Source organism: Nylanderia fulva, unplaced genomic scaffold (genome assembly GCF_048542155.1).
Source record: "Nylanderia fulva isolate GAGA-0341 unplaced genomic scaffold, ASM4854215v1 Scaffold34, whole genome shotgun sequence".
NCBI classification, from domain to species: domain Eukaryota; kingdom Metazoa; phylum Arthropoda; class Insecta; order Hymenoptera; family Formicidae; genus Nylanderia; species Nylanderia fulva.
The window spans coordinates 137,358-163,393 of NW_028190411.1; the positions used below are offsets into that span (position 1 = coordinate 137,358).

Consider the following 26,036-nt stretch of genomic DNA (forward strand, 5'->3'; position numbering starts at 1 on the left):
CAAGAAGTTCTTTGAAGGATTTTTTACATACCTCTCTGATCCTTCGATGCAACAAATATCTTTACGAAGAGCGATGATTTCCTTAAATGTTTGAAACTTTTCGGACACTCATATCGGCACGGAAGTGAAGTCAACGACAACTTTAAGAAATTAACACTCGATTTACGTAATACCGCACTATTATTGTGATATTGAAGAATACAAACACACGATCGATCACTACAACTATATTTTTTCAATGAATTAATATTATTTTTCCGATATTTATATAAAAAATGAGCACACTTAACGCAACTCAGCGCACGCGTCAGCCATTTGAACGAATCGAGTAATCGAGTAATCGAGATCTCGTGATCACGTGGTCACGTCGTCGCGTGGTCACGTGATCAATTCGACGCGCGCGATGGTGTGATCGTAAAATAGACTTTAACCTAACTTAACCCAGATTTCACGTAATATAACCTAACATAACTACAAGCGACTTGTCAATAATAAAGGATGCGTCGCACTCATGAAGTAAGAATGGTCGCACTGATATGAATGATCATGTCTTATCAAGAGTCATCATTTTGCACAATATACGATCGTCAAGACGATTATGATCTGGACGAAGACAATGAGGAATTCTTGGAAGAAGATAGGGATGCCGAGGAGCAAGATGATAGCGATGAAGGTATCTGTGATATGATAAAAAATAATACATGAAGCTGACAATGAGATGTAAATTGTTATCTCTCGTGTTTAGCTTTCATTTTTAGAATTATACAGTTTCTCTATGACATAAACACTTTAAATAATATCGAAATATTTGTCTAAAACTAATGAAAACTTTTAGATACCGAGGAAGCGAGCGAAACTGATATGGGAGAGAGAAAATCCGAGGAATATACAGAAATTAAAGAACAGTAAGCTTAGAGAAAACATAGTTTTATATCAATAATGAATTTAATGCATGAAATGTATTGGTATATTCAATTTTTCAGAATGTATCAAGACAAATTAGCAAGTTTGAAGAAGCAGTTACAGCAATTGAAAGATGGGACACATCCTGAATATAATCGTAAATTAAAACGTCTAGAAGCACAGTATAAAGAACGGTAATTAATTTGTTATTATTATTAATAAATAATCATTAATTGTGGACAGCTTTAATAATTGTATTAAACTTTTCTTTTTATCAGATTGAGATTGAATATAATTTATCGGGACTATTTGACGGAATGGGTTGAACGAGATTATATATTAGAGAAGAAAGCAGCAGTGAAAGAATTTGAAGAGAAAAAAATTGACTTGAAGGAAAATTTGCTTACTGATATGGAAGAAAAAAGGAAAATAATTGAATCAGATCGTCACACAATGGAACTCACTGGTGATTCGATGGAGGTATTGAAGATTATGCTTGCTGAAGTAATATATATATATATACATATTTTTTTTTTTCAACATTATTTTGTTCGTTAATTAGGTGAAACCAGTTATGACGAGAAAATTGCGCAGACGTCCCAATGATCCAGTACCTGAAAAAGTGGAAAAGCGACGAAAACCACCTCCGGCATCAGTAAATTATCTATTGGAAGAGAAAGAGATCGAGCTCGATTTGAAAGCCATCAATCGTGCGAAAACGTCCGCTGCTGTTCGTAAACCAGGTGCACATCTACAAGCTGTTTCAAAATTCATGAATATTTTCTAGTATAAAAATTCTTAAAAAACTAAGTAAAAATTTACAGTTTTTTTTATTTCAAGCAATTTTTGAGTGTAGTACTTAATTATAATTCGTAATTAATCACATTAAGTTCTTATATTTTAAAAACTATTGCTTGGAATAAACCTTGTAAAGATTTATCTTAGTTTTTTCCACTATAGTATTCTATTACATAAATTTTAGACATTTTATGTAAATAAATGTAAAAGGGAAAATATATAAATGTATGTAAAGACTAAAAATAAGAAATAAATTTTTTAAATAAATAATTAAAACTGTTTGTTTTTTTACAGTAGTTTTACCACATTACAACGCAGTAAATATATCATCTCAACATATACCACAACCATCTGAAACTCCATTGGTAGAAACTAGGATAGAAGACGGCAAATTATCATACGAACGAAGATGGTACTTTTAATTTATCTATACTACTATTTGGTTTGAAGCTTGTTTTTTTTATATATAAAAAAATACTTTGATCGAATTTTTTATTAACAGGTTTCACCGTGGTCAACCTGTTTATGTCGAAGGCAAAGATCTTAACAGATTCGCGGCGCATATTTCGGCAATCGGCACTGAAGCGGTAAGTATTTGAAATATTAAGTGAATCGCACGTCATCACAAGATACACTTTTTTTCAGATCTGGGTGAAAAAGGTTTCAGACAGCAGCAAAGTACGCATTTACATATCGCAATTGAGTCGTGGGAAAATCTCTATCAAACGACGAGCTTCTTAATCAATTAATTCAACATCTGGATTCATTGGATCTCTGATATGTTGCGTTTCTCGTTTCTAATTTCTAAAGTAACATTTTTCAACGCCAAATTGACTATTTTCACAATGCTGGACTTTTGCCACCAGTAAAACCATGCTTTTTGATGATGTTGTAATATCATATAAATCCAGACGAAGAAAGACAGAATCAGTAATCCCATCATTGACAACAGGGAATAAGTTGTCCATCGCGCAGGTGGGAAATTGTCATAATTTTTCAAAGCATAAAAATCCGCAGCAACTACGGAGATGTAGGAACACGCGATGGTCACAGGAATAAGTACGAGACATCTGAGTAAATCTGCCTTCACGCTGCGAGCGTACATCTGATGCTCATCCTGATTCAAGCACAACCAGACTATGATGGAGCGGAGAACCTTATAACGAGGTGTTCGTTCCATTTTGAACTCGTAGCCGCACAATTCGCAACTATTCCTATTGCTCTCTTCTAACCATCGCTCCAAACATTTCAGATGAATTGCACCCATCGTTCCCTAATCCCAGTTGTCGTATTTGTAATTATGTAATTATTGAAATCAAACATTTTTTCCAAATATACGTTTACTGATCAATAAAATCAAATAAGTCATTCCATAGATTAATATATGTGCGATTTATTAAACAAATGTAAAAGAAAAAATATAGAAAACTTATTTTTTACATTCTAGGTCTGGATTTCTAGATATTTGAATTGTTATTTATGAAATTTTATTTTGTCGAACCTTGCATTTGCACGGGTATATAACAGGCAACTCTTGATTAAGATCATAACAAATGCGACAGTTTATATCTTCCATTGAATCGCACGATGGTAATTTGTTCCTTTTATTTGAAGTTACAGTATTTTCCAGATCTGATTCATTTATATATGTTTCCGTTTCCTGTTCTAATTCCATTTCTGTTTCTATTTTTGAAATTATGCTATCTAACACGCTAGTTATTGAATTACTTTTTGCAGTCATAATGAGAGAATATGCAATTTCTACGACTATTTTCACAAACAAACAATTGCATAAAACATAAGATAGATGCATTATAATTCGCACATGCTCTTCTTAGAAAAGGGACTTAAAGCGAGAATTCTTTATTATTGTGTATAAAAATTTGTATTATGTCATAGTGGATACAATTGAGTTAGTCGCGTGAATATCTTAAAGAACCATGTAATTCTATGTGCACTTTGTTATAGTTAATGAGTAAACTATAAACGAATGTTTGTCACTCCGCCAGCATGTCCACACTGAGGCAATCTTCTCCCATATTACTAGGGGATGTTTCAAGTTCTCCAATTTCATTCGACTCACTAGAATTTTATTTTAATAATTCCAATTAAAGACGTAAAAAACATGAAAAAAATTCATTACAGAACAAAATGCTTACCTGTCCAAGGAAGGATCGTTACTGAACATTTCCGTTGGAACTGTAGGTGGTGCTTTTTCTGGTACAAGTTCCAGATATGTTTGACGAGATTCCAAATGTCTCTCCACTTCCTCAGGTGTCATATGTCCATCAGACATTAGAGACATTGGAATCATATTATTTGAGGATTGTACCTGAAGATATACTAGTTTCAATATCCTTATATTTGGTTTTAAAATATTTTATGCAGATGTAAGTGCACATACTATAGGTGTATTGTTCGTTTTAGCAACTTTTGGTGTACTCTTTTTCTTCTTGCTCGTACTGAGTGGTTTTGTAACCATTGAAGAATGATGAGAAGTATGATTGTTGACATTCATCTCAACTTTTTTTCTAAAAATTTCATATATAATTATTATATAAAAATTGTTTTTTCTACAATATTCTTATATAATATTTAACAAGTTTCTACTATGTTATGTTAAAATATATAATTTAAGTTAAATAAGTTATTAATTGAATAAATTTCAACAATTTCTTGTTAAATACAAAACTGTTTTTTTTTTTGTAAAATTAGATATATACAACTTGCTTACCTTTTAGAATTATCAAGACGAACAACTTCCTCGTCTGATGACTCTGTTTCATCACTTTCACTAAATGATGCATCCACTTTTTCATATTGCAGCAGGCGATCCAACAAAAAACTCTTGTCTCTATTCACCTTGAGCAGTTTTCTTTGTGTAGAACGCAGAGCTTCTTGAAAACACTCATTTTCCTGTAATGCAATATTTTGTCAAAATGAGTAATGTGAAATAGAAAAATAGCATTAAACAAAAAATGTTCTTTGCATACATAAATGAGAAATTTCAGCTTCCTTTTGAGGTTGCGATACTGGTCCTTATAGTTAGGCACTTCTTCCTCAGGACTATCTTCATCGTCTTCCTCTTCTGCGTCTGCATTGTTGTTGGCAATGGATTTGCAATACCATCCTCCCAACATTGATCATCTGCAACTACAAGTAAGAATTTTCTTAAAAATAACAATATTTGTCAAAAGTTTTCTTTCTACTTTCACTTTGATCACAACACTATTTTACTTAACATTGCAATGCAAAAGTGGTGTCATGAATTATTAATATATAAAGTTAAATTAAAAAATGAAAGTAATCTGAATAAAGAAAAATATCTTATCACACACAAAATAACCGAATAGAAATAAAATAAACAAAACAATCTTTAGAAACATACTTTGAGTTTCTTCTGGGAGGTTAAGTCGCGCAAGAAACGCGTAAACTTATTCGTCAGCTGTTTAATCGTGCGAAGGAACAAATGTCGGGCTTTAATTAGCTCTGACATTAACGGCGCATTTTCCTTTGCACTCACTTGAAACCCCAAAATGATTTGTCGTACGTCGCAAGCGCTCGCGGCGGCCGATTATTGCGAAGATAAATAAGCTGTTTATGACTGGCTTCCATTCTGAACTCTTTATCGATTCCATAGTAACTTCAGCGCCTTGCCGGTCGAAAGAAAGTTCGCGTCTCAATGTTGCAAACGTCGAAAAACAAAAATATATTTTACGATGAAATATCACTATTCGTTTGAAAAATTGGGCAACACAACATGCGTAAGCACTCTGAGAAATATTTAAGCCAAGTTAGAATATTTTGTGGTAAATTAAAAAAAATTGAAGGATTATTATCTTATTTTTAAATATTTTTAAATTATTTATTTACATCGATTATGAAGATTTCGCACTTACCATCACGAAGATTCGCACTTTTCATTTTGTTAACTTATATTTATATATTCACACTTTAATTACTGTTTTGTTTATTGGAACTTAGTTACGTTTATCAATTTGTAAACACAATTCATTTATTTATTCTTTCTTAATACATCTATCTGTAAACTCGTATAAATTGACCTCCTAAATATAAAATCTATTCAAACAGAGAGAAACCTCTCTAATTCAAATCTTTGTCTTTATCCTGCAAAAATCTCCACGCGTGTACTAACGCGACCCCTGACAAAGTGGACATAAACTACCTCGTGACATTCGGTAAAAAGCACGGTAAATGGTTCGATTCCATAATATATGGTTCATGTCCGAACTAGAGAAAGTTTCTCTCTGATAAAATAAATTTTACGAGATTGTAATTGATTAAAAAGAATGGAGGTAATAATTAAAGGAAAAAATGATAATTTTATTCTAATAAAAAATAATAATTATATATAATATGATATATATATAATAAAATTATATATTATCTAATTAGATATATAGTTCTTAATTACATTAATTAAGATGGTACGAACAGGAGAATAAATTATATTTTTGTCTTAAGTAAGAGATATATAGTATAAGATTATAGATTAAAGGAACTAAAATAATTTAAATTAATATATAAGTTAATAGTTATAAGTTGCGAAAGCTAAGATAAACTTATTTGTATGGTAATTATATTTTTAAATTAGTTAAGTTAAAGTTAATAGTTTTTAATTTTTATAAATATGTATTTTTTTAATTACAATTATAAAAAAATTCAAAATACTTTGTAAGAATGCCACACATCATAGATTGATCGTATTAAAATTTAATTATTACTAAAAATTTCTTTGTTCAATGTTTAAGATTTTATAGAAAAGAATAATGGCCTTCATGGATGAAAAAATTAATTTATTAAGTTACGTTAAAAAAGATGAATGATCAAAAACTGACTTAGTCAAACGTTGAGTTAAAATTAAATTAAGTTAAATCAAAAGTTAAATTTTTAAAAATATTACTTATATTAAAAATTAAAATGCTATAACTTTGAATCTTTTAAAATTTAATATTTTATTTGTTAATATTTTAAAATTTCTATAAAATATATAATAAGCAAATAATATAAACGTTTGATTTTATATAAAAATGTATTTTTTCTTTATAATTACAATTGTAGAAAATTTCGAAATACTTATTATAAGATTGACATAAATAAAATGATGCTCTCATTAAAATTTAATCGTTATTAAAAATTTAATTGTTCAATATATAAAGTTCCAAAGTTAATAACTTTTAAATTAATTAAACTGTCATGTAAAATCCTTCTCAAGTAGCATAAAGTAGTCATTTTGATATAAATCGATATCAAAATGATTACTTTTGTTATCTGGCTTTAGGATTATATATCTGCTAAATAAGCAGAATTAAAAAGTTAAACTTTTTAATAAGAATATAAGAATATATTTATATTTTTATCAATTCTCTTTTATCTTTCTCTCTTGATTCTCTATATCTCTTTACCTCTTTATTTATTTATCTTTTTATCTTTCTTAAAAAATGCAAATTGTATATTTAACAGCATTATGTGCATTTTTTTTTCATCTCTGAATGCCATTATTTTTTTAAATGAAAACTTAAATATTTAACAATTAAATTTTTAATAGCGATTAAATAAGATTAAAAATTTTAATAAGATCATCATTCTATGATCTACATATGTCATTCTTGCAAGTATTTCGAAATTATTTATAATTGTAATTACAAAGAAAAAAATATATTTCTATATAAGAAACAAAATTTTTTATATTATTTCCTTATGATGTTTTATGTAAATTGGTGCATAAGACATCATTAAGAAATCTTTAAAACATTTTTAAGAAATTTTTTCGGAATCGTATCTCTTGATTTGAGATTACTAAATTCCATATATTAATTAACCTCGAACTTACATATCAATTCATTTTTTTCAATATATTTTTTTTGCCTATTTTTCCAGAAGTTCGAGGTTAATTAATATATGGAATTTAATAATTTCAAACCAAGAGATACAATTCCGAAAAATTAATTTTCGCACTTAGGCTCTATTAGCCGATTTAAATATCATTATTATATTATTATTATTAATACTGAGAGCCGATAAAAATAATTTCTTATTTGATCTTTAAGAAATCTTATGATATAATATTCAAAACACATTTTATAAAAATATCTTCAAGATGTCTTATGCGTTAATGTTGGACGTGATAGTGCGGTCTAGGCTATTTTGTAGCTATCTGTAAGTTGAATTAAAAATTTATTCAAAAAATTCATGAAAAATACAATTATGATTTTGATACATTAAAAATAATAAAAATTGGAAAGAAATTAAAAGCCTGATAATAATATGTTAGAATGATTTCTTTTAAGTTTAATTTAACAATCAATTTCCTCTGAAAAACTTTTATGTACGTATTAATTATATTATTTTTCCATTGTGCAATAATTTATTCTTTTAACATATTATTTTATAATTTTCTTTTATCGCGTATCGGTATTGTAAAATTGTCATCCTTAATCCCTTCAGACCGACAGAAAATAGTATCGATCCTATAAGGGTAGCACATGCGCCCTGAAGAATATCCTTCAGCGTCCGCGTGTACGAGGGGTGAAAACACACCAAGTTCTTATTCGAGAAATATCAGTGAACATGAACAGCCGATTCTGATATCTTTGTTAATACGTAATAGTGCATTTCGCTTCGAGAAAGATGAGTCCTGGCTTGGGACACGATCCTTTGTCATCGTACAACATCACTATTCTTGGTGAGTTTGAGAGACGAATAATCCTTGTATATTTTGGAGTAAGATTTTTCTATCCTCATATATACGTTGAGATATCAACATTTTTATTCATAAAATTAGACGAGAAAAAATTAACTGCTTATTTATCTCATCATTTTTTTTGAGAAATAAGCGTGATAACGAGAAACATCTGTCGTAAGAATGAAAAGTTAAATTGTTGCATGTAGAAATATTACCGCGTTAATGTGAATAGAAAGTTTATGAAAAGCAATAAATCAATCTATCGGTTCTTTTTCATTCTTTTCAAGGAAACACTGCTCTCTGCTTGTGGCAACAACCACAACATATTTTATTTCAGTTGGCAAACTTCTGTTTTGCACTGTCATATTCAGCACCGTCTTCTAGAAAGGGGATTGTGTTTATGCATTCAGTGTTAATTCTAGGTAAGTAATTAATCATGCAAATTCTCTTTGTGTAAAGCATTTTCGAAAAAATTTGTCCTAAAATAATACATTATATTAAAAAAGCGCGATGTAATTTGCAAATTTTATCGTTATTTTTATTTGCTACTAGTTATTTGTATGCAATTTTATCATTCTAATCTTAACTTGCAATTATTAAATTCTTTGTCGAAGTTCTATAACATTCCTTTCAGGTTTTATGTTACTGTCAGGATGGGCTTGGCACGTGATATGCGCACCAGATATCTTCTCCTGGAACTTCAGCTTTTTATTGCTCAATATCGGTCAATTAGTCTACATCATTTATCAGATGAGACCCATTAGATTTGATCCCGAATTGGAGGAAGCTTATCACACGCTCTTTTATCCATTCAAAGTAAATTTTACAATAATATTGTAAATTCGTAAACATGATACATTTTCGAAAGAGTAAAATGCATAAAAATTCGAAGATAAAATATATATTTTTTTATTAAAATTTAATTTTTATCTTGAAATTAATTCGCTTTTCTTTTTAACGCAGGTTTCACGATTGCAATTCAAACGATTAGTATCGGCAGAATTTGCGACGATAATGTCTCTCCACGCCGGTGAGGCGTATGCGATGCAAAACCTAACGAGAACAGATAGATTAGGTTTGCTCTTGACTGGCAAAGTTAATGTCTTGAGCGATACTAATTTTCTACATCCCATATTGCCCTGCGAATTTCTGGATTCACCGGAATTCGAAAGTTCCCGAGCTTCTGTCGATGATAAATTTAAGGTATCGCTTTATTTTATTTTATATTTAATTATTAAAAATCTGAAATGAAATAAATCTTTCAGGTATCTATCATAGCAGCGAGTTCTTGCAGATATTTATATTGGCAAAGAACAGCCTTGGAATATCTGCTTGTGAAGGAAACTTATCTTGCAACTATCTTGACCACGCTAGTAGCAAGAGATATTGCAACAAAACTGTATGCAATGAATAATAAGGTATTTTTTTTGATAAAAAAAAATATAAACTTTTATACTTTTTAAAAATTAAATTGTAATAATATATTCTATCTTCGAATTTTTATTGTAAGAATCTATAAGTTTCTTTCATTTATAACATTTAAATTCTTTTTTATTATATTTTTATATAAATAACCATAAAATTATATATTATTATAATTAATATTCTTTTAATTAATATGTAATAAAATATTTAATATACGTTATCTTTTACTAAATTTCATTCTTTAAAATTTATTTCAAAGTTTTGATTTTATTGATATCTTAGATAGTTACAGACAAGGGATCGCACTTGGACATTCGCCTTCCTACAATTAGTGCTGGTTTAGGCATCAGCGGCGAATATAGAAGTCCTCGAGCGTACAGACAGGCTCTGATCCGCAGGAAAGAAGCTAAGCCAACATCTAACAACGGTATTTGTTATAACGGTATTTGTTACGGTCTAAGATCCGAATTAATCGTTTAAAGAATTCTGTATGCTTCCTCTCTAATTAATATAAATTAATTCTAAAAATATTTTATTATATTGATTTGTATTTATATGAATTGATTTTCATATTAATATATTATTGTTTGTATTTTAGTTAGCAACGTCAAGTCCAAAGAACGCGCAGCGAATAATTTAACGAAGAAGGGTGCGCCGAATATGGAACCTCTTCCGGAACTACCGTCCTGCGATGACCTGGCCTCCAGTGGTGTGGAAAGCTGGTTGGATTCCTCCAGCAAGTATCATAGTTGTGAAATCGTCGACGAGGAATAGCATTACGCCTCCTACTCGAATTACGAGAGTTTGCTCGGTGACGCTGAGGATGCCGAGCACGATGTACAGCTCTTCGACTACAAGAACGCGGATTGTTGGAAGTCATATGACGACTAACGATAAAAAAGTGGCGGTAAATAAAAGCGCACGCTTTTACTTCCGTTCAGCGCGTTTACATTGTTGGACTTTAATAAAACCGCCAAGATGCGGTTAAATTTTAAAGTATATAATACTAAAAATGTCATAATTTTAGACACATATCCCTTGAATTTTTGCTAGTAAATTCATCACTAGAATTCATCAAAGAATATATTCCTACTAACTGCAATATTGATATATATTCTGTAGATTTGTTGCCCAGCAACGAAATTTGCAACGAAGGCACCTTTTGAAAAGTATGCATATAATGTAAATTTAATATGCTTTGTACATATTTGTAAATATTCAACTTGACGACGAACTCGGAGAATGAAAATTCTAGTCTGAGAAGAAAGGAAACGAAAATATTTAAATGAATTTTCGAAAAAAGCTAAATGTAAGTAAATCTAATGTTTATAAGTAAATGCACACAAATGCGCCTATAAAAATGTTTGTAAATAATCATGATCGATCAAAGAGGATCGAGTGAAACAAGAATTTCTTATTAAAAAGATTTTTACAAAAAATATAAGAAAAATACTTACACATATAATATATTTAATCAAATTTGAAAACAACATATTTATAATTAAATAAATAAAAACATAAAGTAGCATCAACAAAAAGCGTCTTGTTATCTCAATACTATCGATTATTTTTATTTTATGAGTTTGTCCTTTACCAGCTCCTAGATGTTCTAAAAAAAAAAAAAATTATCTTGAAAAGAATAATGTAAAAATAAAAAATAAATGTTTATAAATATTTATATATTTATAAAAATTGTGTGTTCATCATTATTAATTGTAGTTTGTCTGGTTTGCATTGTTTTAATCCAATTGTCAAATAATCCCAGAATTTCTTTAATTTTTCGATAAATTTATATATTTTTATGCATGTTACACATACACAAACACACACACACACACACACAATAAAAAGAGCTAAATTCGAGAAGAGCTCGCATACAGAAGAAACTTATAAGTAAGAAGAGAAAATAAGAAAAAAAACGAAAGCTCGGAAGAAAGCTGGTATTCTTGCTGGTGACAGAGAAGGAAACCATTTGAAAGTCTATCGAATGAGACTCACAGCGGAGCAATCCCTTCGGCTTCGGCAAGAGGGTTAACAAGTAGTGGTGCCCTCTACGCGGAGGGCGTGGCGCTAGTTCCAAGGATGGTTTAGTGTCGCGAGAGCCTCCAGAGGCGCATCATCGCACGGAGCGCAACCCCCGAGAGTACACAGTTTCGCGCCCTCGGATCAGGGTGGCTAAGAGCCGAGAGGAACGCGCGCTTGAGCGATCGAGCGAGCGCGAGGGGGTTGAAGGTGGGCAGGTGGGCAGAGTGAAGAAGGGACGACGGGGAGAGAAAGGGGTGAGAAAAGCTCCGCTTCGGGGGTGACCAGCGAGAGAGAGAGAGAGAGAGAGAGAGAGAGAGAGAGAGAGAGAGAGAGAGAGAGAAAGCAAGGCTGGCGTACTCCGCGCGTACATCAGCGTGCGGAGATTCCGCGCGGAGATGAGCTACTTATGAAGTGCTCGCCGTCCTGCGTATGCCTCGTTCTTCCCTTTCGATGACGTCGTGTCCTTGGCGGACGGGGAGGATTCCGCGGGAGAACGTCATCGCCATCTCCACCATCGCCAGGACGAAGGACACGTCGCCACCCAGGACCGTTTTCCATCGCTTCTGGCAGCAGTGACCATGGCGTCAGTTCTGCCGTGTAAACAGTGCTCCAGCGAAGAATACGATCTGTTTTCCAGATTAATGATGCTGTCGCTGTGCCCCTGCTGACGAGCGGACGGAACATCCGGTGCGTTGAGAACAAGGGATGCTGGAGAGAGAGAGAGAGAGAGAGAGAGAGAGAGAGTGTGTGTGTGTATGCAAGAGAGAGAATGTGTGTGAGAAAGAGAGAGAGAATGTCGAGCGAAGCTACCAGAGGAGAGAGTATTGACGATGATCTCATTTTTCTCTTGGCGCGTGATTGCGTTGGAGGTTGATGGAGAATCGTGGATGAGAGAGAATTGATAAGCATGATGCGTGAATGTTATTGATCAATATAATATGATGAGAACACGCATCTCGGACGCACGGTTGTTGACTCGCGAGAGATTGTAGCGTAAATCGTCGATTTTACTACTTATTCGCGTAAGTTCCTCTGATCTCGATGTAGTTGCAAGAATATCTTTCCAAAAATCTTCAGGAGAGTTCTAGAGAGTGTGAAAGAAAATGAATAATATGTGATTGCTATTGATCCAAAGTGATGCATTTAAGGCGTGTATGTGTATGCCTGTATGTGTGTTATTTGTTGGCTCTTAAATCTTGTGAAAGAGAGAAAAATCTTTTAATTTGATCAGCTTTAATTTATCTATGTAGAGTTAGTTACGACGATTGATTTGAATTGGTTTGCAATTGGATGCAAGAATACATGATGTTCTAACTTACGAAACGCTGAAGGGGATGATTCGCGTTTAAAGAATTTGATAAAAGTTACGAAGAATAATTATTTGAATTTAATGTCATGTCGTAATCAGTAGAGCTTTATTGATTTACGAATGAAACAATTGATAAACAAACATTGCTTGATGGTTGAGAGTGAAATATCTATTCAATTTGCGGTCTGTGTGTAATGAATTGCTTTGTAATAACGATGAGAGTAATGTGACTATTATTTAAAAGTGATAACTTTAAGAAATGACATTTTCTTTTACTTCTTTAACAAAGTTATATTTTGAAATTATTCTAAATTAATAGAAGCTTGAAGTGTTTCAAATTTAAACTGAAATTAATGGTGAAATATGCACCCTCAGAGAGCTTTCAATAAATTTTTAACAAAAATTTTAGTCTTTTCAAAAACTGTTTAATTTAAACTAATTGAGAAATATAAGACTCTCTGATGGTGATATATTTTAACCGCTTTGAGTGTTTAAAAATTAAATTTAAAAGAGAATGAATTTTATTTTACATGCTTGTTCACTTCTTGATATTACAAAAAAGATTAAAAAATCTAAAATTTAATTAGGAAAAGATCCTTCTTCGCGTTTCATTAATTAAATTTTTTAATTCAAATTAATGACAAAGTAGCTGGCGCTTATAATCACTTCGCGCGAATTAATCATGAAAACTCAACTAACTGGCGTTAACTCGTCCGAAACTTTGTAATACCAAGAGAGACAAGATTGTGACGCCTGTTTATCTTTTTAATAGTTTTCAATGAAGGATTCTCGTTGATTCCCGCAAATTCCGTGTAATGTTTCAGGCATCTGCGACAAGGCCGCGAGGAGAGAGCGAAGAGATGTTTCGTTAAAGAAAAAAAAAAAAAAAAAAAAAAAAAAACAAATTAGAGCAGACTCACGATAACTATTGTGACTCTATTTGTGATGAGATCTACGTGAGATCCTCTCCTTGCGTGGCCAAGCTCACCGAAGTTACAAGAAGTCATCGATCGCGATGGTATCGCGCGCAATGATGTTCGTTCGCATCGCGAATTTCGACGAGGACAGAGGAAGCCCAGCGTCTTCGTGCTCGCTGCTGTCGTCGCATACTCCCAGTAGACTGAGATGTATCATCCTGCACTTCAAAAGACATATCGCTTATCCACCATAAGGTAAGAGAACATTTAGCGTATGGATTTATCATAAACGAATCGGAGCAAACGCGGTAACAATTGAGTCATTCGATTGCAGTTAAGAGATTGCGACTGAGCGACATGCAACTGGAAACATTAGACGCATAAGTTGCAAATAATGTAAGAGAATATACATCTTTTTTTTTCTCAAAAATAAAAAGTTGCGTTACAAAAGAAATTAAACACTTTTCAGCCATTAAGATCTCTATCTCTTACGCGATAATCTCTCTAATCGTGGTCGCGTTCGCGTTGTCTCGACGTGAAAAAAAAAAGGAATTAATTGTGACATGCGACGTTAGAGCATTTACCTGTTGCTTTACGTTCGTGCAAAGAGGCGACGAAACTTGCAAGTAACGGGTGGCTAACTTTGTAATTCGTAACAATTCTGCGAAACTGGACGTTATCTTTCGGTCGTTGAAGGAAAACGAAGATGAGTAATATTTTAGTCAAAGAAAATACCGTTCATTCTAAATCGCGCAAACTGACTTAATTGTGAAAATATCAAAGGTATAATTTGATTTTCATAATACAATAATATAGGATATGAATTTATAATCTAATCAAAAAGAAAATAGCTGTATTTTATAATTCAATTTGTTCTCCACGCAATCAGAGACTTAATTATAAATTATAAATTATTAGTCTAATGACTAGTATACTATACAATTAGTATAATGTTGAATAATACAATTCAATGTTACATTGATAAAACTGGTCGGTCTGTGCGATATGCTTTTGAATCTCTCACAATATGACGCAATATTCATACGTTGAAGCCTGCACGCGTATCAGTATTTTTTATTCTGAATATAAATACGCAAAAAAAAGAAAAAAGAATACACCTGTCTCGTTACAAGCTGGAATTTGAATTCGGATCACGTTTCGCGGAAATTGGAGGCTATATGTATAGTCGATTCGTCGACACGTGTGTCGCAGTGTGTAGCGGCCTTTAAGAAGGAGGGTTGTACGTAGTAGACCGCGTGGTTCCTCCGTCGTCGTCGAAAGGGTCGATAGCCCTCTCTCCCTTTGCAAGGCGCTCGCGTCAACCCCACGCGTCACATTATAAGCAGTTGCTTTCAGCTGTTGGCTATTTACTATTACGGGAATAAGAGACTACCCCATCAAAGTGTTTTATGCCGTAGTCATCGATCCCATAATTCGGGGAATTAAATCTCCCTTCTTCGTGTCATTGATACGCGTTATTCGAAATCGTTTCGAATCAAATCTCGTAAAGACAAGATTTCTTCGCATCGCCTTGTATTCTTTCCTTATCCCCCGTCTTCGGGTTAAGATTGCCACTTTATATGGTAAGCAGTATCGTGCTTCGCAAGTTGGGAATTTTACGCTTAGCTGTAGGTTTTACTACTTGTCTGAATAGTAAGCTATTTATACTACTTATTAAAGTGGAAAAGGACTTACGTACTCGGTAAAAAAGCAATTCGCTGAATATTAAGCATTGTTAATGCGATTTATTTGTGATACTTGAGAAAAAAATGTACAGTTGACAATTAACTTGTGCGAGAGATGAGAAAAATATAATACTCTCGCGCACGATTCTGGTTTACTTATAATGTAATCGCGAATTCCAGACTCGGAGCTCGAGAAAATCGCATGAAACAATTTACGTGCGATGGATTCGCGCACGATAAACTTGACGGGGCAACAAGTGTTTCCGGCGCAAGTCCAAACTCAAGTCCAACATGTTTCAGCAAAGATCTTCATGACATGGCAATCGACATTTTTGCTAGAAAGATTTACTTACATTTTTTGCCAATATCGCTATTTTTAAAACGATTTGATACTCTACTTATGTTTTTAATTCCGATTAAAAAACTAAAAAGTAATAAGTAACTGTTTCTAATTAATTTCTAATTAATTTTATTGTTTTTTAGTAGAGTCTTTTGTATCTTTAGTCTTTATCTGTCAAGTCATAAATTTCCAAATACAATATTTTATATACTGATAAAATTACAGATGAAATAAATGCAATAATATTCAGTATGAGGAGAGAAATCCCTATTAATTATAATAGCTCACGGGAAATTCTGGTAATGGTTGAAAATAAGCGAGCATAAGAAATACGTAATTCCATCAGCATAAATTGGATTGTCTGATCAAGCGTTGCAGTTCTGTCTTCTATGACTTGTTGGTTACGATTTTAGTGGTATTCGGAGGATAGGAGAGTAAAGGGTTGGCTTCGGGATCTCAATATGCGGCTTTAATCTAATTCGAAAGCTGTCCGACAAGCCACCGCAGTCCATCGTAAAACGAATCGGGAGTGACAGAATGTGTTCGCTCGGTAATTCCAGGCTGATTTTCAGAATGGTCACGTAACGTTATCGCTGTTGAATTTCAGTCATTTTCTCATTTGCATTTTTATTGCCCGCTTTAATATTTTTTTATTTTATATCAGATAATAGAATGATAGAATTGGTTTTTAAGCGATCATTTGCATATTAAGATTTTCTTTTATATGTTATAAATAGAAATGTACCTTTCGTATGTTTATAGGCTACAGTATATAGGCAATTTACATATCTATGTTTAAATTTTTTCCCCATATTTTCGATCTTCCAAAAATATACTGTAATTAGTGGAAGCGAAATCAAAGTTTTCTATACCGCAAGCCGACATCTTCGAGGTCGGAACAAAGTGGCAAACGGAAGTAAAATCTCAAGGAAGCTTGTCGTCACGCAAGCCATATCTTGCCCGTCGACAAGATTATTTTCATATTTTCAGGAGACCTAATTTACATACGGACTCACGGTATAAGCAATAAAAGCGAGCATATCTCTTCGCTTTTTTCCCGATGTATTATCGATGCTAATCTGTTGGCTCGAATCGAGGGAAGCCAATTAATGTGAATAGAATATTGAATAGAAAAGCGAACAATGAGAAAATATCGTTTGGCATAGCATTTAATTCAACATGTAATATACATATATATTTATACAATTTTCTGAAATATTGTTAATCGTTGATCTTTAATTTCGGTTTATTTTTTTCAAGCAAAATGATTAATTTTGCAACACCGAAATTAAATCTACAGCGAGAAGAAAAATGCAATATGCAGTTATTTAAAGTAGTAGTCGAGATAAATAAGACACTTAACACATATCGTGTATAATATACGTATAAACATGTTTGAATCGCGTGACTTTATGAGATTACCATGCATTTTTCTTTACACCATCGACCCTTTGTGAAACTTTTTCTGAAAACTCTTTTCAGAATCAAATCCAAGACTGAGCTCGGAGGCATAAAAATTCGACACGTTGTAAATGTGCAAGCTGCACACGTTGCAAGGCTTTTAGAGTCTAGCGTAAATCACCACACCCTGTTATAATGTCACGTGATTTACCCTGACCCAGCCGAGCCCACGTAGAATACGCGAATAAGTCTTCTAGGGCGATAGTGAGCACGGTAAGTCACGAAAGCCTCTCCTCCACTTTCGTGCTTAATTAGCATACGAGCCAAGTCGATACAGCGGCACGATGACCTTGAAACTTTTCGTCTGTCTGTTAAGAGGCATCTTCGTCAATTCGTTCGTTTTGTACGAATTGTCTCTGTAACGTCATTGAATGAGTCAATCGATCAACACGAACTGGAATACAATTGAGGTAACATTGAATAGTAGAAATATACTTCAGAATCTCCTAAGATAAATCAATGAATAAGAACAATTTAATTGTTTTAACTTATAATAATCGCAAGATTTATATGTAAACGTCAATTTATACTTGTGCTATCTTTTTTATTTAACTATAGAAAAACGCAGCTTAGCAAATTAATATTACATCCGTAAAGAATTCTAAAATAAAATTATATAAAGAAGATTATTAAAATGATTAGAATATTTGAGTCAAAATATTTACGGGATATACTATTAGAATAATTAGAACTCACATGGCATAGCAACTAGATGCAGCAACTGATGAAATCTGCAGTTGAAATCTCGCCTGTAAAGTCGATTATCTCTGGCTACTTCGTTTCCGCTTGCGAGGAACGGCTCACGTCACAAGAGAGATTTAAGCTAAAGGATATCAAGATACGATCAAACTTGTATCGTGGCGCGGTCTAAGCCGCGAATTAGGATTTGCATAACGAAACGGACGAGCTGCCCTTGCAGCAAGCAGACGTTAACTCTTTAGGGATCGCACGAACGCGAAATTAAGTTAATACGTTTAGGGAAAACTAGACTGTGTATCACAGAGATAAATCAAGCTTTTTTCAGTATAATGGTTTGCCCTAGATGTAATTAGCTCCAGAATTCGTAATATAATACGACCTATATAACCGCTGTTTTAAATACATATTCTACGTTGACTATTTGAAGAATCTCGGTCATCAATTTAGAACTCTTTTCAAACGAGAAAAATATCGCACCAAAAAAAGTACTTATATTTGCATGCATTTCTTTACGATATGGCACAAATGTTGCAAAAATAGATGAAACTTTCATTCATAAAGCGGATAATAATTAAATATAGATTCTGGATGCATATATCACTTTATGTTCTTTCGTAGTTAAATATAAAAAATATTCAATTGTAGAAAAAAAATGGTCAAAATCATCATCTGAATACAGTTAACCACGTGCATTCATGTCTTCTATGTATCCTGATTCTATCTTGGACTCCAGTTTACACCTATTGTACGGTAGTTGAATCAGGCCGGAAAGAGTGTCCTAACGAATTTCCGTCCAATGGAACGAAGTTCCGTTAAGCGAAAGCGTGGCACAGGCCCACCTCGGACGGAAATATCGAAAATCGAATAATAATATTGAATCATTCCGAGAGCGGAATTCACGCTTATTGACGCATGCTGCGTCAGCGGAAAATACCTTAAACGACATTTCTGGCTGGTCGCACAGCTCGCATCGATAACAACATGCCTCGCAATAAGAGATAGTCGAAATTCCTCTTTGCGTTTTTTATTTTCTTTATTAGTTTTTATAAGATTGCGCAAATCGACGACGTTTTTATTAAGTCGGAATCGAGTCTGAATCAACGATATAGATTGTTTTTCTTTATGGGAAAAGAAAGATGTGTAAAATTATTTTAATCTCTATAATTTAATAAGAGAAATTTTATATATACAGATATCAGTATATCCGTCATTATTAGATACCTAGTTTCTAAATTTGAGCAAGAATTGCATGCATTTATTATTCTTTTCAATTTAAGGAACCTATTAGAATACAATTTGGTAGTTTTAGCTTGTATAAGAAATCATAAAATTATTGGATCAAAACGGCAGCAAGAAATGAACTTTATATGAAATGAGTTTTGTATAAAATCTATCCAATATCTTGTTTTACCATACAAAAAAGTTATGCAGATATATCTTGAAAGAGAGAGAGAGAGAGAGATAAGCTGGCACGTGCCAAGAGGTTTTGTTCGGTTTTGCGGTTTGGAAGTCATTCGCGCATTTTCGGGGCACAATTCAGCTTGAAAGCAGATAAGATCGACTTTTCTAGGCGATGACGTAATCGATCCTTAACTGCATGCTATTTTGAGGTTTTCGCCGTTTGGTCAGAAAATATCCCGCGAAATCTTTGGGCCGGCGCGGCGGCGAAACGAAATGCTAAAGTCACGCAGCCCTTCGCGCGACCTCGAAGATAATAAAGCTCAGATATTGCATCCCAAATCACGAACAGCCTAATCAATATTCCAAGTTAATCGCACAGTTGTTTGTGGCTTCCATTGTAAATCTGACAGTCAGTGATTAACTGTAATTTCGATATATTAAGGGCAAGAATATACATATATCCACAGCGCTCAGAAATTCAGTTCAAACGTATCTGATATACGGTTAGCAAATATTGAAAAATTGCTCGTACGAAGAGAACTCCTCTGACTCAAAACGACAGCTTAATTGGCCGCTCGACCATCAAGATTTTAGATCTTGGCTAGATTTTCGTGAATCGATGAAGAGGTACACACACTTCGTGATATATTAAAATTATCTTCTCGACAAATCTATAGTACCTCTACTTGCTTTTCTGATTAATTATCAAGAGGCAATTGTTTCCTTTTTTAATCATTTTTATTATTGTATATATTTTATATAATATTCTTACAAAATAACATATTGTACGTCTCTTTACAACTATATATGAAAATAATGTAAACAGGACGCATTGGTAGGAATTGACAAATATACATTTTCCAAAATCAATATTTAAAGGAGACCAATGTTCTTGGTATTGCAGAGGTCGATGGTGATGGCACGTGTCACGCGCCCTCGACAAAAAATGGCGAACACGACTGATTCACCCGCGACGGCCGGCGGCAGCCTCCTCTCGTCCTCGACGACGACGCCGTTCACCAGCTCGTCGACATCGGCGGCGACCTACTCGAGCGAGGGTTACACTCTCAATTATAGCGGTCTGTCCAGTCTGGGCGGCTACTCGCTGGACGATCTCAACTACACGGAACTGTGGCTGGACGTCTGGAACGGCACCGAGGTCAACAACGTCACTGAGAGGCTGAACGCGACAGTGTTGATACCGGGTGGCTACTGCGATGAATGGGAGTCCGCTCAGCACAAGCTCTTCCAGGTGGAAAATTCGCCTTTGAAGACATTAAAGTTTAATTTAATATATATAAATAATTAAATTAATAATAAAGCTTAATTAAGTGTAATAGGGATTCAATTTGATCTTCTTTAAATTTTTCATGTAATACTGCATTAATGTCTTTTATCATTTTTTTTTCTCCCTATTAGAAGAATTTGAAAATTTGAGTAGTGTAATGATATTTTAATTTCAGGCAGCAAATTTATTTTTTGCGGCCGCGTTTTTGGTGCCGCGCTCGTTCAAGGCTTCCATCTTAGCTCTTCGCACTTTTCTCACGGCGGGCTTTATGTTGGCGGCTCTCTGGGCCGGAATCACTATATGCGCCCTGGATGCTATGTTGTGGTGTTTGGCCCTCGGTCTGCTGAACGGCATTCACTCATTGATACTCGCCTGTCGTTTCCTGCCCCCTGCTCTCAGTCCTGAATTAGCCGAGCTCTACTTGAAACTCTTCAAACCCTACAAGGTCAGCAAGAAACACTTCCAGGAGCTGGCGAAAGAGGCGAGAATACTTAAGCTGGATTCCGATCAGACGTACGCGACGGAAGGAGTCACGCAGGCAGATAAAAGGCTGTCCATTCTTTTACGAGGAAAGTGAGTATCTTTTTTAATTAGAAGGATTAATTCCGTCTGCATAAAAGAAACGTAATTTTCTGTAAAAGAAGACTGATCCTAAGAAGACTAATTGAAATTGTATCGATATAGAGAGCGACGCTAATACTTTTTTATATTCTCTCTATGATTTCCATAAAATTATATAAAAAAAGAACAGAATCTTATAAGAGCTTATTATATTCTTTGATGAATCTATTTATTAATTGCATTAATCTATTTATCGTATATTGGGGAGAAAAGATTCTATTTAATTTCTTTTTTGTCGAGACGTAGAAAAGTAGTTTCGATATTAAATCCCGCTCTCGATTCCAGATTGAAGGTAACTTGCGACGGGACACACTTGCACTATATCAGAGCTTACCAATTCGTCGACTCACCCGAATGGGAAGCCATGCACGAAAGCGACGCCGACGTCTTCCAGGTGACAATACGAGCCGAGGAACCTAGCACGTACATCTGTTGGACGAGAATGAGGTTGCTCAGGGTGCTCCGGCACAGGCCGCTACTCAAAGTCGTTCTCAACACCCTCATCGGTAAGGACATTACGTCCAAGTTGTACGCCCTTAACGAGCAGCTCGCTGGTGTCGCGACTGCCAGTGAGAACGCCACGTCGAATCCTTACAGGGGAGTCTCGAGAAGCGTTAGCTTCGATGCTGTTAACACGGAAACCGCCGGAAGGGTTCGATCGGCGACCTGGAAGGCGCAGAGGCGATACAGCAATCCGCGTAATGATAGTAGTGAGTGTCGTAACCTTTTCCTTGGGATATTAGAGATGATAGCTACTTTAGTCTACATATCCTTTGTATCGTAGACCTTGAATTTTGATCTTTCACGTTGCAAAGGTTCCGATCTACATTCACGTCATTTTCACATTTCATGCAATTTAATGCATTAGCTCACCCTCGCCACGAATACTTCGATTTATGCAACCGGTCATTAGACGTTAGATGTTTAAAGGTGAAGAGAAGAAAGAGTTCAAGTGTCAAGGAGGTGATTGCGATTCTTCTGCCTTCTCCAGGGAATTCCCCAATCCGGTATTCGCAACAATATTGGACGCCGGTGGTGGCCAACCATTTTCCGCCGAGTTCGCCGTTCATTCAGAGCCAAAACCTCGGCTACTCATTACTGCCGCAGGGTGTCCAATTCTCGCCGCCTCCGCGAGCACCCGTGCTATCTCACCCCCCCGTGGCGCGACAGCGAAGCGGGGGTGCTGGCGGCGATTACACCCTGCTACCTCAAACACCGAAGCTCGAGAGGAAACGATCGAGAAAAGGGACTAGAGAGGTGGGTCGATGTCATTCTTTGACTTCATTACGTTGACCTCATTGTGAAGATAGTGGCTCGATTGCCCTTTCGATGACGCAAAAGAGATACAGGAACTATTTTTAGATGCAAATCAAGCAAAAGACATGCACCAATTTTTCAAATAAATTAACAAAACGTAGAAAATATTTTCTGTCATAATTATTGTTTCATTTCAATTAGACGTCACTTTATGCTTCTTAACCGAGTATAAAATATATCTTAATAAGAGTTAATAATTTCTATATGATCTTAATCTCTTTCTTGATATACGGAATATCATGTATAATAATGTGTAATGTTGTTTGAAATAGAACAATATCCTTATCACGCGCCATCATTAACGCTTCTTCTCTAAACAATCAAACTATGCATATACTGCGCTCTATTACAAGCTATTGCAGCAGTCCTGATAGTTATTCCGAGTGTACTTTATACGCTACGTACATCAAGAGGAATATTTGTGGACTTACCCTTCAAGCAAATATGCATGAATTCTCTAGTATGCTTAAATGCACTGTAATTGTAGTTTCCAATTCTGACACTAATTATATTGTCTTATGCGTTTAGTTATGAATGTTTCTCCATACATTTACGTTTATTAAGGCTTTTAATCACCGATCCATTTCAGCTATAGCTTGAAAAATATATTCAGATATGCGTGCATCAATATTGAACAATATCTTCAAATTGAAAAATTGCCATATTTTACTGCATTTGACACGATGATCTGTCAACGCGATATTGCCCGCGTTTTTCGAAAACAAATAATCCCGCGATGTTAAATCGATCTCTTGAATTTGACATGAACTTATGAAATAATGATGTTCTCCACAGGTGACTTTCGAGACACCGGTATGACGCTCAGTTAACGGGGAAGGTCCTGCCAGCGTGCCTCTGCTTTCACTGTCGCCGCAACGCTCTGCCTAGCCCCGTCGTGGTCTCGTTGTCATCCTGAAGCACACCGCAAAACTCGCTCTTGAAACTTCCGCGCGACATCAACGAATGGCCTACCTCCTCGAACGGGCAGGGAGAACGCGACGAGTACATATGCTTTTCGAGATACCAAATAGAAATCTTCTTGGTAGAGCGTTAATCGTAAAAAAAAATGAAGGGAAAACGAAGTTGTTGCGGGTGCAGTTTTGGGGTGTGCTGTTTGATTTTCATATCCTGCAAGTGCCACGCCTTACATAGACACGCACGCACGTGTGAAATCGAAATTGCAATGAGACGGTGGAAACAATTCCGAGGATCGGGACATGCGTCGGAGACGGGACTCGAAAGATGGGACGTGAATCGTTCGTGAATTAACGTGGAGAGGTGAAGTAAAGCGATGATGAAGAAAATCGTAAACGAAAGACTAAATATAGAATTTATTGTATCGACGAGCATCGCCTCTCTATGTACACACACCTTTACATCGACTGTGATTACAACGGATATAATTATTAAGTATTTCAGAGAAACGCTGATTATATATACACATATACAAAGAGACACGTGCGTTAATTAGCTGCCGCGGTAATCACACACGCATAATCAATCCTAACGCTTGCGTGAATTCAGGTGTCCTTCGTTGAAGCGTGTGATACGATTTTTGATTTTGAATAATCCTGTATATTTGCAAGATTCTTATTTTACACAGATTTTGTATTTGCTTTATACTTTTTTCGACGTTTTTAATTTTCCATTTCGAAAGGTTTCCATATGAAACCTTTTATTTTGTTATACAAACATTTGCTCCTGAAATTATTGAATTTTTATGTATTTTTACATTGTTATATATATATATAATATATATATTATCCTTGATATAAAAATAAAATTATATTATATTAGCGAAAGACATCTGAATAGCACAAATTGGGATCGTTGTATAAAATTAGTGCATGAAATGCATTCACGATAAATGTGATATGTCGAGACACGCAGCAGATTCTATTCGGCGAACTGAAAAAAAATCCATTTGCACTCCCTTAATTAAATATAAAATGCGTTAAATAAATGAATGGAAAAAAAATCGTAAAGGAAAGAACTGGAAAAGTGAAATGGAAAAATATGCCGAATAACCCAGGAATAAAACAATAAGTGCTTCGTTAAAAAAAGCCTGCAATAAAGTGCTTCGAAAAAAAAGTAGTTGATGGCGAGATAAAAATTATAAAACAAAGTTTAATTATTCACGCAGATTAAACGGAAAAGAAATATGCGTCGTGCATAACGTAGAAGAAAAAAAAACATGTGTGTTTGTATGTTTCTATGTTTATATAATCGCCGCGTGTGAGAGCGAGGCTGTAGAAGATCAACAAAGACGCACAAACGATTAAACAAAACACGTGAAGGAAATACAATTAATTAAAACGGCTGTGTAGAGTCGAGTGTAAATGTTAAAAATTGCAAAAAATGGCTGTAGAGTATTGTAATGTTACGAAGGAGTGTGAAGAATGTGTTCCAAGAGGCGCACGTCGGAAAGGATCGCCGTTGTTCAAGTAGAAGTTACTTTCGTCAAATCAGGCGAGATATCATTGTAATATTCCATCGTTATTACGTAGTTGCTTTTGTAACAACTGGAGATATATATAGCACATCGAAATATAATAACTTTATATATTTATAATAATCGAAATTTTGGAAAGACTGAGTTTGCTGACTGGTATTGTAAGTTTGTTAGTTTTGAATAATACAAATTTGCAGTAAAAAATTCTCTTTAGATTTGATTAGTTATTGCAGTATGTATTTTTGTCGGATTGTTTTTAGGATTTATTTTGAGAAAACTTCTTTGCAAGACTGATCTTTTTTCCGACGTAAACACGAGCCTAAAGTTCGAATGAATCTGTTTGAGTGATCTTTGTCAACGTTGCGTCAAGAGAGGATAGACAAAAGCGAAATAAATTGCGCGAGAAGGAGACTGCAGCAGCGACACATCAACATCACAACATTGTATATTATTATTATTTACGATTACAATATGTTTGTTGACTATTATGTTAGAAATATATAAAAACTACATTGAAAAATGTGAGGTGTAATATTAAGAATGAATCGATTTATCCTGATTCTGACTTTTGGTTTTTATTATCATAATTTATGATAGAATAATTCAGTAATTGCAAATAAAAATTACATAATTTTTAAAAGTAATATTTTAATAAATATACAAAAATGTTAAATCATATAAATGCAATC

The 26,036-nt window shown here is 34.2% G+C and overlaps 5 protein-coding genes across 8 annotated transcripts; 3 read left to right on the forward strand and 2 right to left on the reverse strand.

The window, feature by feature from the left end:
• The first annotated feature begins 438 nt into the window (after positions 1 to 438).
• On the forward strand, positions 439 to 3,076 carry LOC114930979 (sin3 histone deacetylase corepressor complex component SDS3). 2 transcript variants are annotated; one of them, XM_029302861.2, is made up of 8 exons: positions 439 to 673; positions 836 to 905; positions 984 to 1,097; positions 1,182 to 1,383; positions 1,466 to 1,646; positions 1,999 to 2,113; positions 2,204 to 2,288; positions 2,347 to 3,076. In XM_029302861.2, the coding sequence occupies exons 1-8, from the start codon at positions 541 to 543 to the stop codon at positions 2,440 to 2,442; spliced, it is 996 nt and encodes a 331-aa protein (XP_029158694.1). In that variant the 5' UTR covers positions 439 to 540; the 3' UTR covers positions 2,443 to 3,076. The 2 variants fall into 2 exon arrangements, with proteins under 2 accessions (XP_029158694.1, XP_029158693.1); XM_029302860.2 differs by having other exon boundaries at positions 440 to 673; positions 1,996 to 2,113.
• On the reverse strand, positions 2,465 to 2,968 carry LOC114930981 (E3 ubiquitin-protein ligase MARCHF3). The gene has a single exon (XM_029302864.2). It carries the CDS (start codon positions 2,966 to 2,968, stop codon positions 2,465 to 2,467), a length of 504 nt encoding a protein of 167 aa, XP_029158697.2.
• A 472-nt stretch (positions 3,077 to 3,548) lies between the features above and the next one.
• Positions 3,549 to 5,329, reverse strand: LOC114930980 (uncharacterized). The gene is made up of 6 exons (XM_029302863.1): positions 5,090 to 5,329; positions 4,695 to 4,854; positions 4,436 to 4,617; positions 4,106 to 4,232; positions 3,861 to 4,033; positions 3,549 to 3,783 (listed from the first exon to the last, which is right to left on the reverse strand). The coding sequence occupies exons 2-6, from the start codon at positions 4,839 to 4,841 to the stop codon at positions 3,699 to 3,701; spliced, it is 714 nt and encodes a 237-aa protein (XP_029158696.1). The 5' UTR covers positions 4,842 to 4,854; positions 5,090 to 5,329; the 3' UTR covers positions 3,549 to 3,698.
• Positions 5,330 to 8,245: 2,916 nt separating this feature from the next.
• Positions 8,246 to 11,387, forward strand: LOC114930978 (popeye domain-containing protein 3). 2 transcript variants are annotated; one of them, XM_029302858.2, is made up of 7 exons: positions 8,246 to 8,407; positions 8,695 to 8,829; positions 9,042 to 9,223; positions 9,371 to 9,610; positions 9,673 to 9,825; positions 10,115 to 10,274; positions 10,431 to 11,387. In XM_029302858.2, exons 1-7 carry the CDS (start codon positions 8,353 to 8,355, stop codon positions 10,604 to 10,606), a joined length of 1,101 nt encoding a protein of 366 aa, XP_029158691.1. In that variant the 5' UTR covers positions 8,246 to 8,352; the 3' UTR covers positions 10,607 to 11,387. The 2 variants fall into 2 exon arrangements, with proteins under 2 accessions (XP_029158691.1, XP_029158692.1); XM_029302859.2 differs by having other exon boundaries at positions 10,115 to 10,259; positions 10,431 to 11,386.
• Positions 11,388 to 11,936: 549 nt separating this feature from the next.
• On the forward strand, positions 11,937 to 25,869 carry LOC114930983 (popeye domain-containing protein 1-B-like). 2 transcript variants are annotated; one of them, XM_029302867.2, is made up of 7 exons: positions 11,937 to 12,544; positions 13,991 to 14,338; positions 20,574 to 20,921; positions 21,133 to 21,530; positions 21,864 to 22,288; positions 22,570 to 22,835; positions 23,691 to 25,869. In XM_029302867.2, exons 3-7 carry the CDS (start codon positions 20,580 to 20,582, stop codon positions 23,712 to 23,714), a joined length of 1,455 nt encoding a protein of 484 aa, XP_029158700.1. In that variant the 5' UTR covers positions 11,937 to 12,544; positions 13,991 to 14,338; positions 20,574 to 20,579; the 3' UTR covers positions 23,715 to 25,869. The 2 variants fall into 2 exon arrangements, with proteins under 2 accessions (XP_029158700.1, XP_085341222.1); XM_085485096.1 differs by having other exon boundaries at positions 21,864 to 22,084.
• The last annotated feature ends 167 nt before the right edge of the window (positions 25,870 to 26,036 follow it).

Coding starts and splice junctions, on each gene's coding strand:
- LOC114930978 (XM_029302858.2), top strand. CDS start 8,353: ATGAGTCCTGGCTTGGGACACGATCCTTTGTCATCGTACAACATCACT. Junction 9,611..9,672: donor CTGTCGATGATAAATTTAAG/GTATCGCTTTAT, acceptor TAAATCTTTCAG/GTATCTATCATAGCAGCGAG. Junction 9,826..10,114: donor TGTATGCAATGAATAATAAG/GTATTTTTTTTG, acceptor TTGATATCTTAG/ATAGTTACAGACAAGGGATC.
- LOC114930983 (XM_029302867.2), top strand. CDS start 20,580: ATGGTGATGGCACGTGTCACGCGCCCTCGACAAAAAATGGCGAACACG. Junction 22,289..22,569: donor CAATCCGCGTAATGATAGTA/GTGAGTGTCGTA, acceptor TGCCTTCTCCAG/GGAATTCCCCAATCCGGTAT. Junction 22,836..23,690: donor CGAGAAAAGGGACTAGAGAG/GTGGGTCGATGT, acceptor TGTTCTCCACAG/GTGACTTTCGAGACACCGGT.
- LOC114930979 (XM_029302860.2), top strand. CDS start 541: ATGATCATGTCTTATCAAGAGTCATCATTTTGCACAATATACGATCGT. Junction 1,098..1,181: donor GAAGCACAGTATAAAGAACG/GTAATTAATTTG, acceptor TCTTTTTATCAG/ATTGAGATTGAATATAATTT. Junction 2,114..2,203: donor TTATCATACGAACGAAGATG/GTACTTTTAATT, acceptor TTTTATTAACAG/GTTTCACCGTGGTCAACCTG.
- LOC114930980 (XM_029302863.1), bottom strand. CDS start 4,841: ATGTTGGGAGGATGGTATTGCAAATCCATTGCCAACAACAATGCAGAC. Junction 4,618..4,694: donor AGCTGAAATTTCTCATTTAT/GTATGCAAAGAA, acceptor ATTGCATTACAG/GAAAATGAGTGTTTTCAAGA. Junction 4,233..4,435: donor CGTCTTGATAATTCTAAAAG/GTAAGCAAGTTG, acceptor TGAAATTTTTAG/AAAAAAAGTTGAGATGAATG.
- LOC114930981 (XM_029302864.2), bottom strand. CDS start 2,968: ATGGGTGCAATTCATCTGAAATGTTTGGAGCGATGGTTAGAAGAGAGC.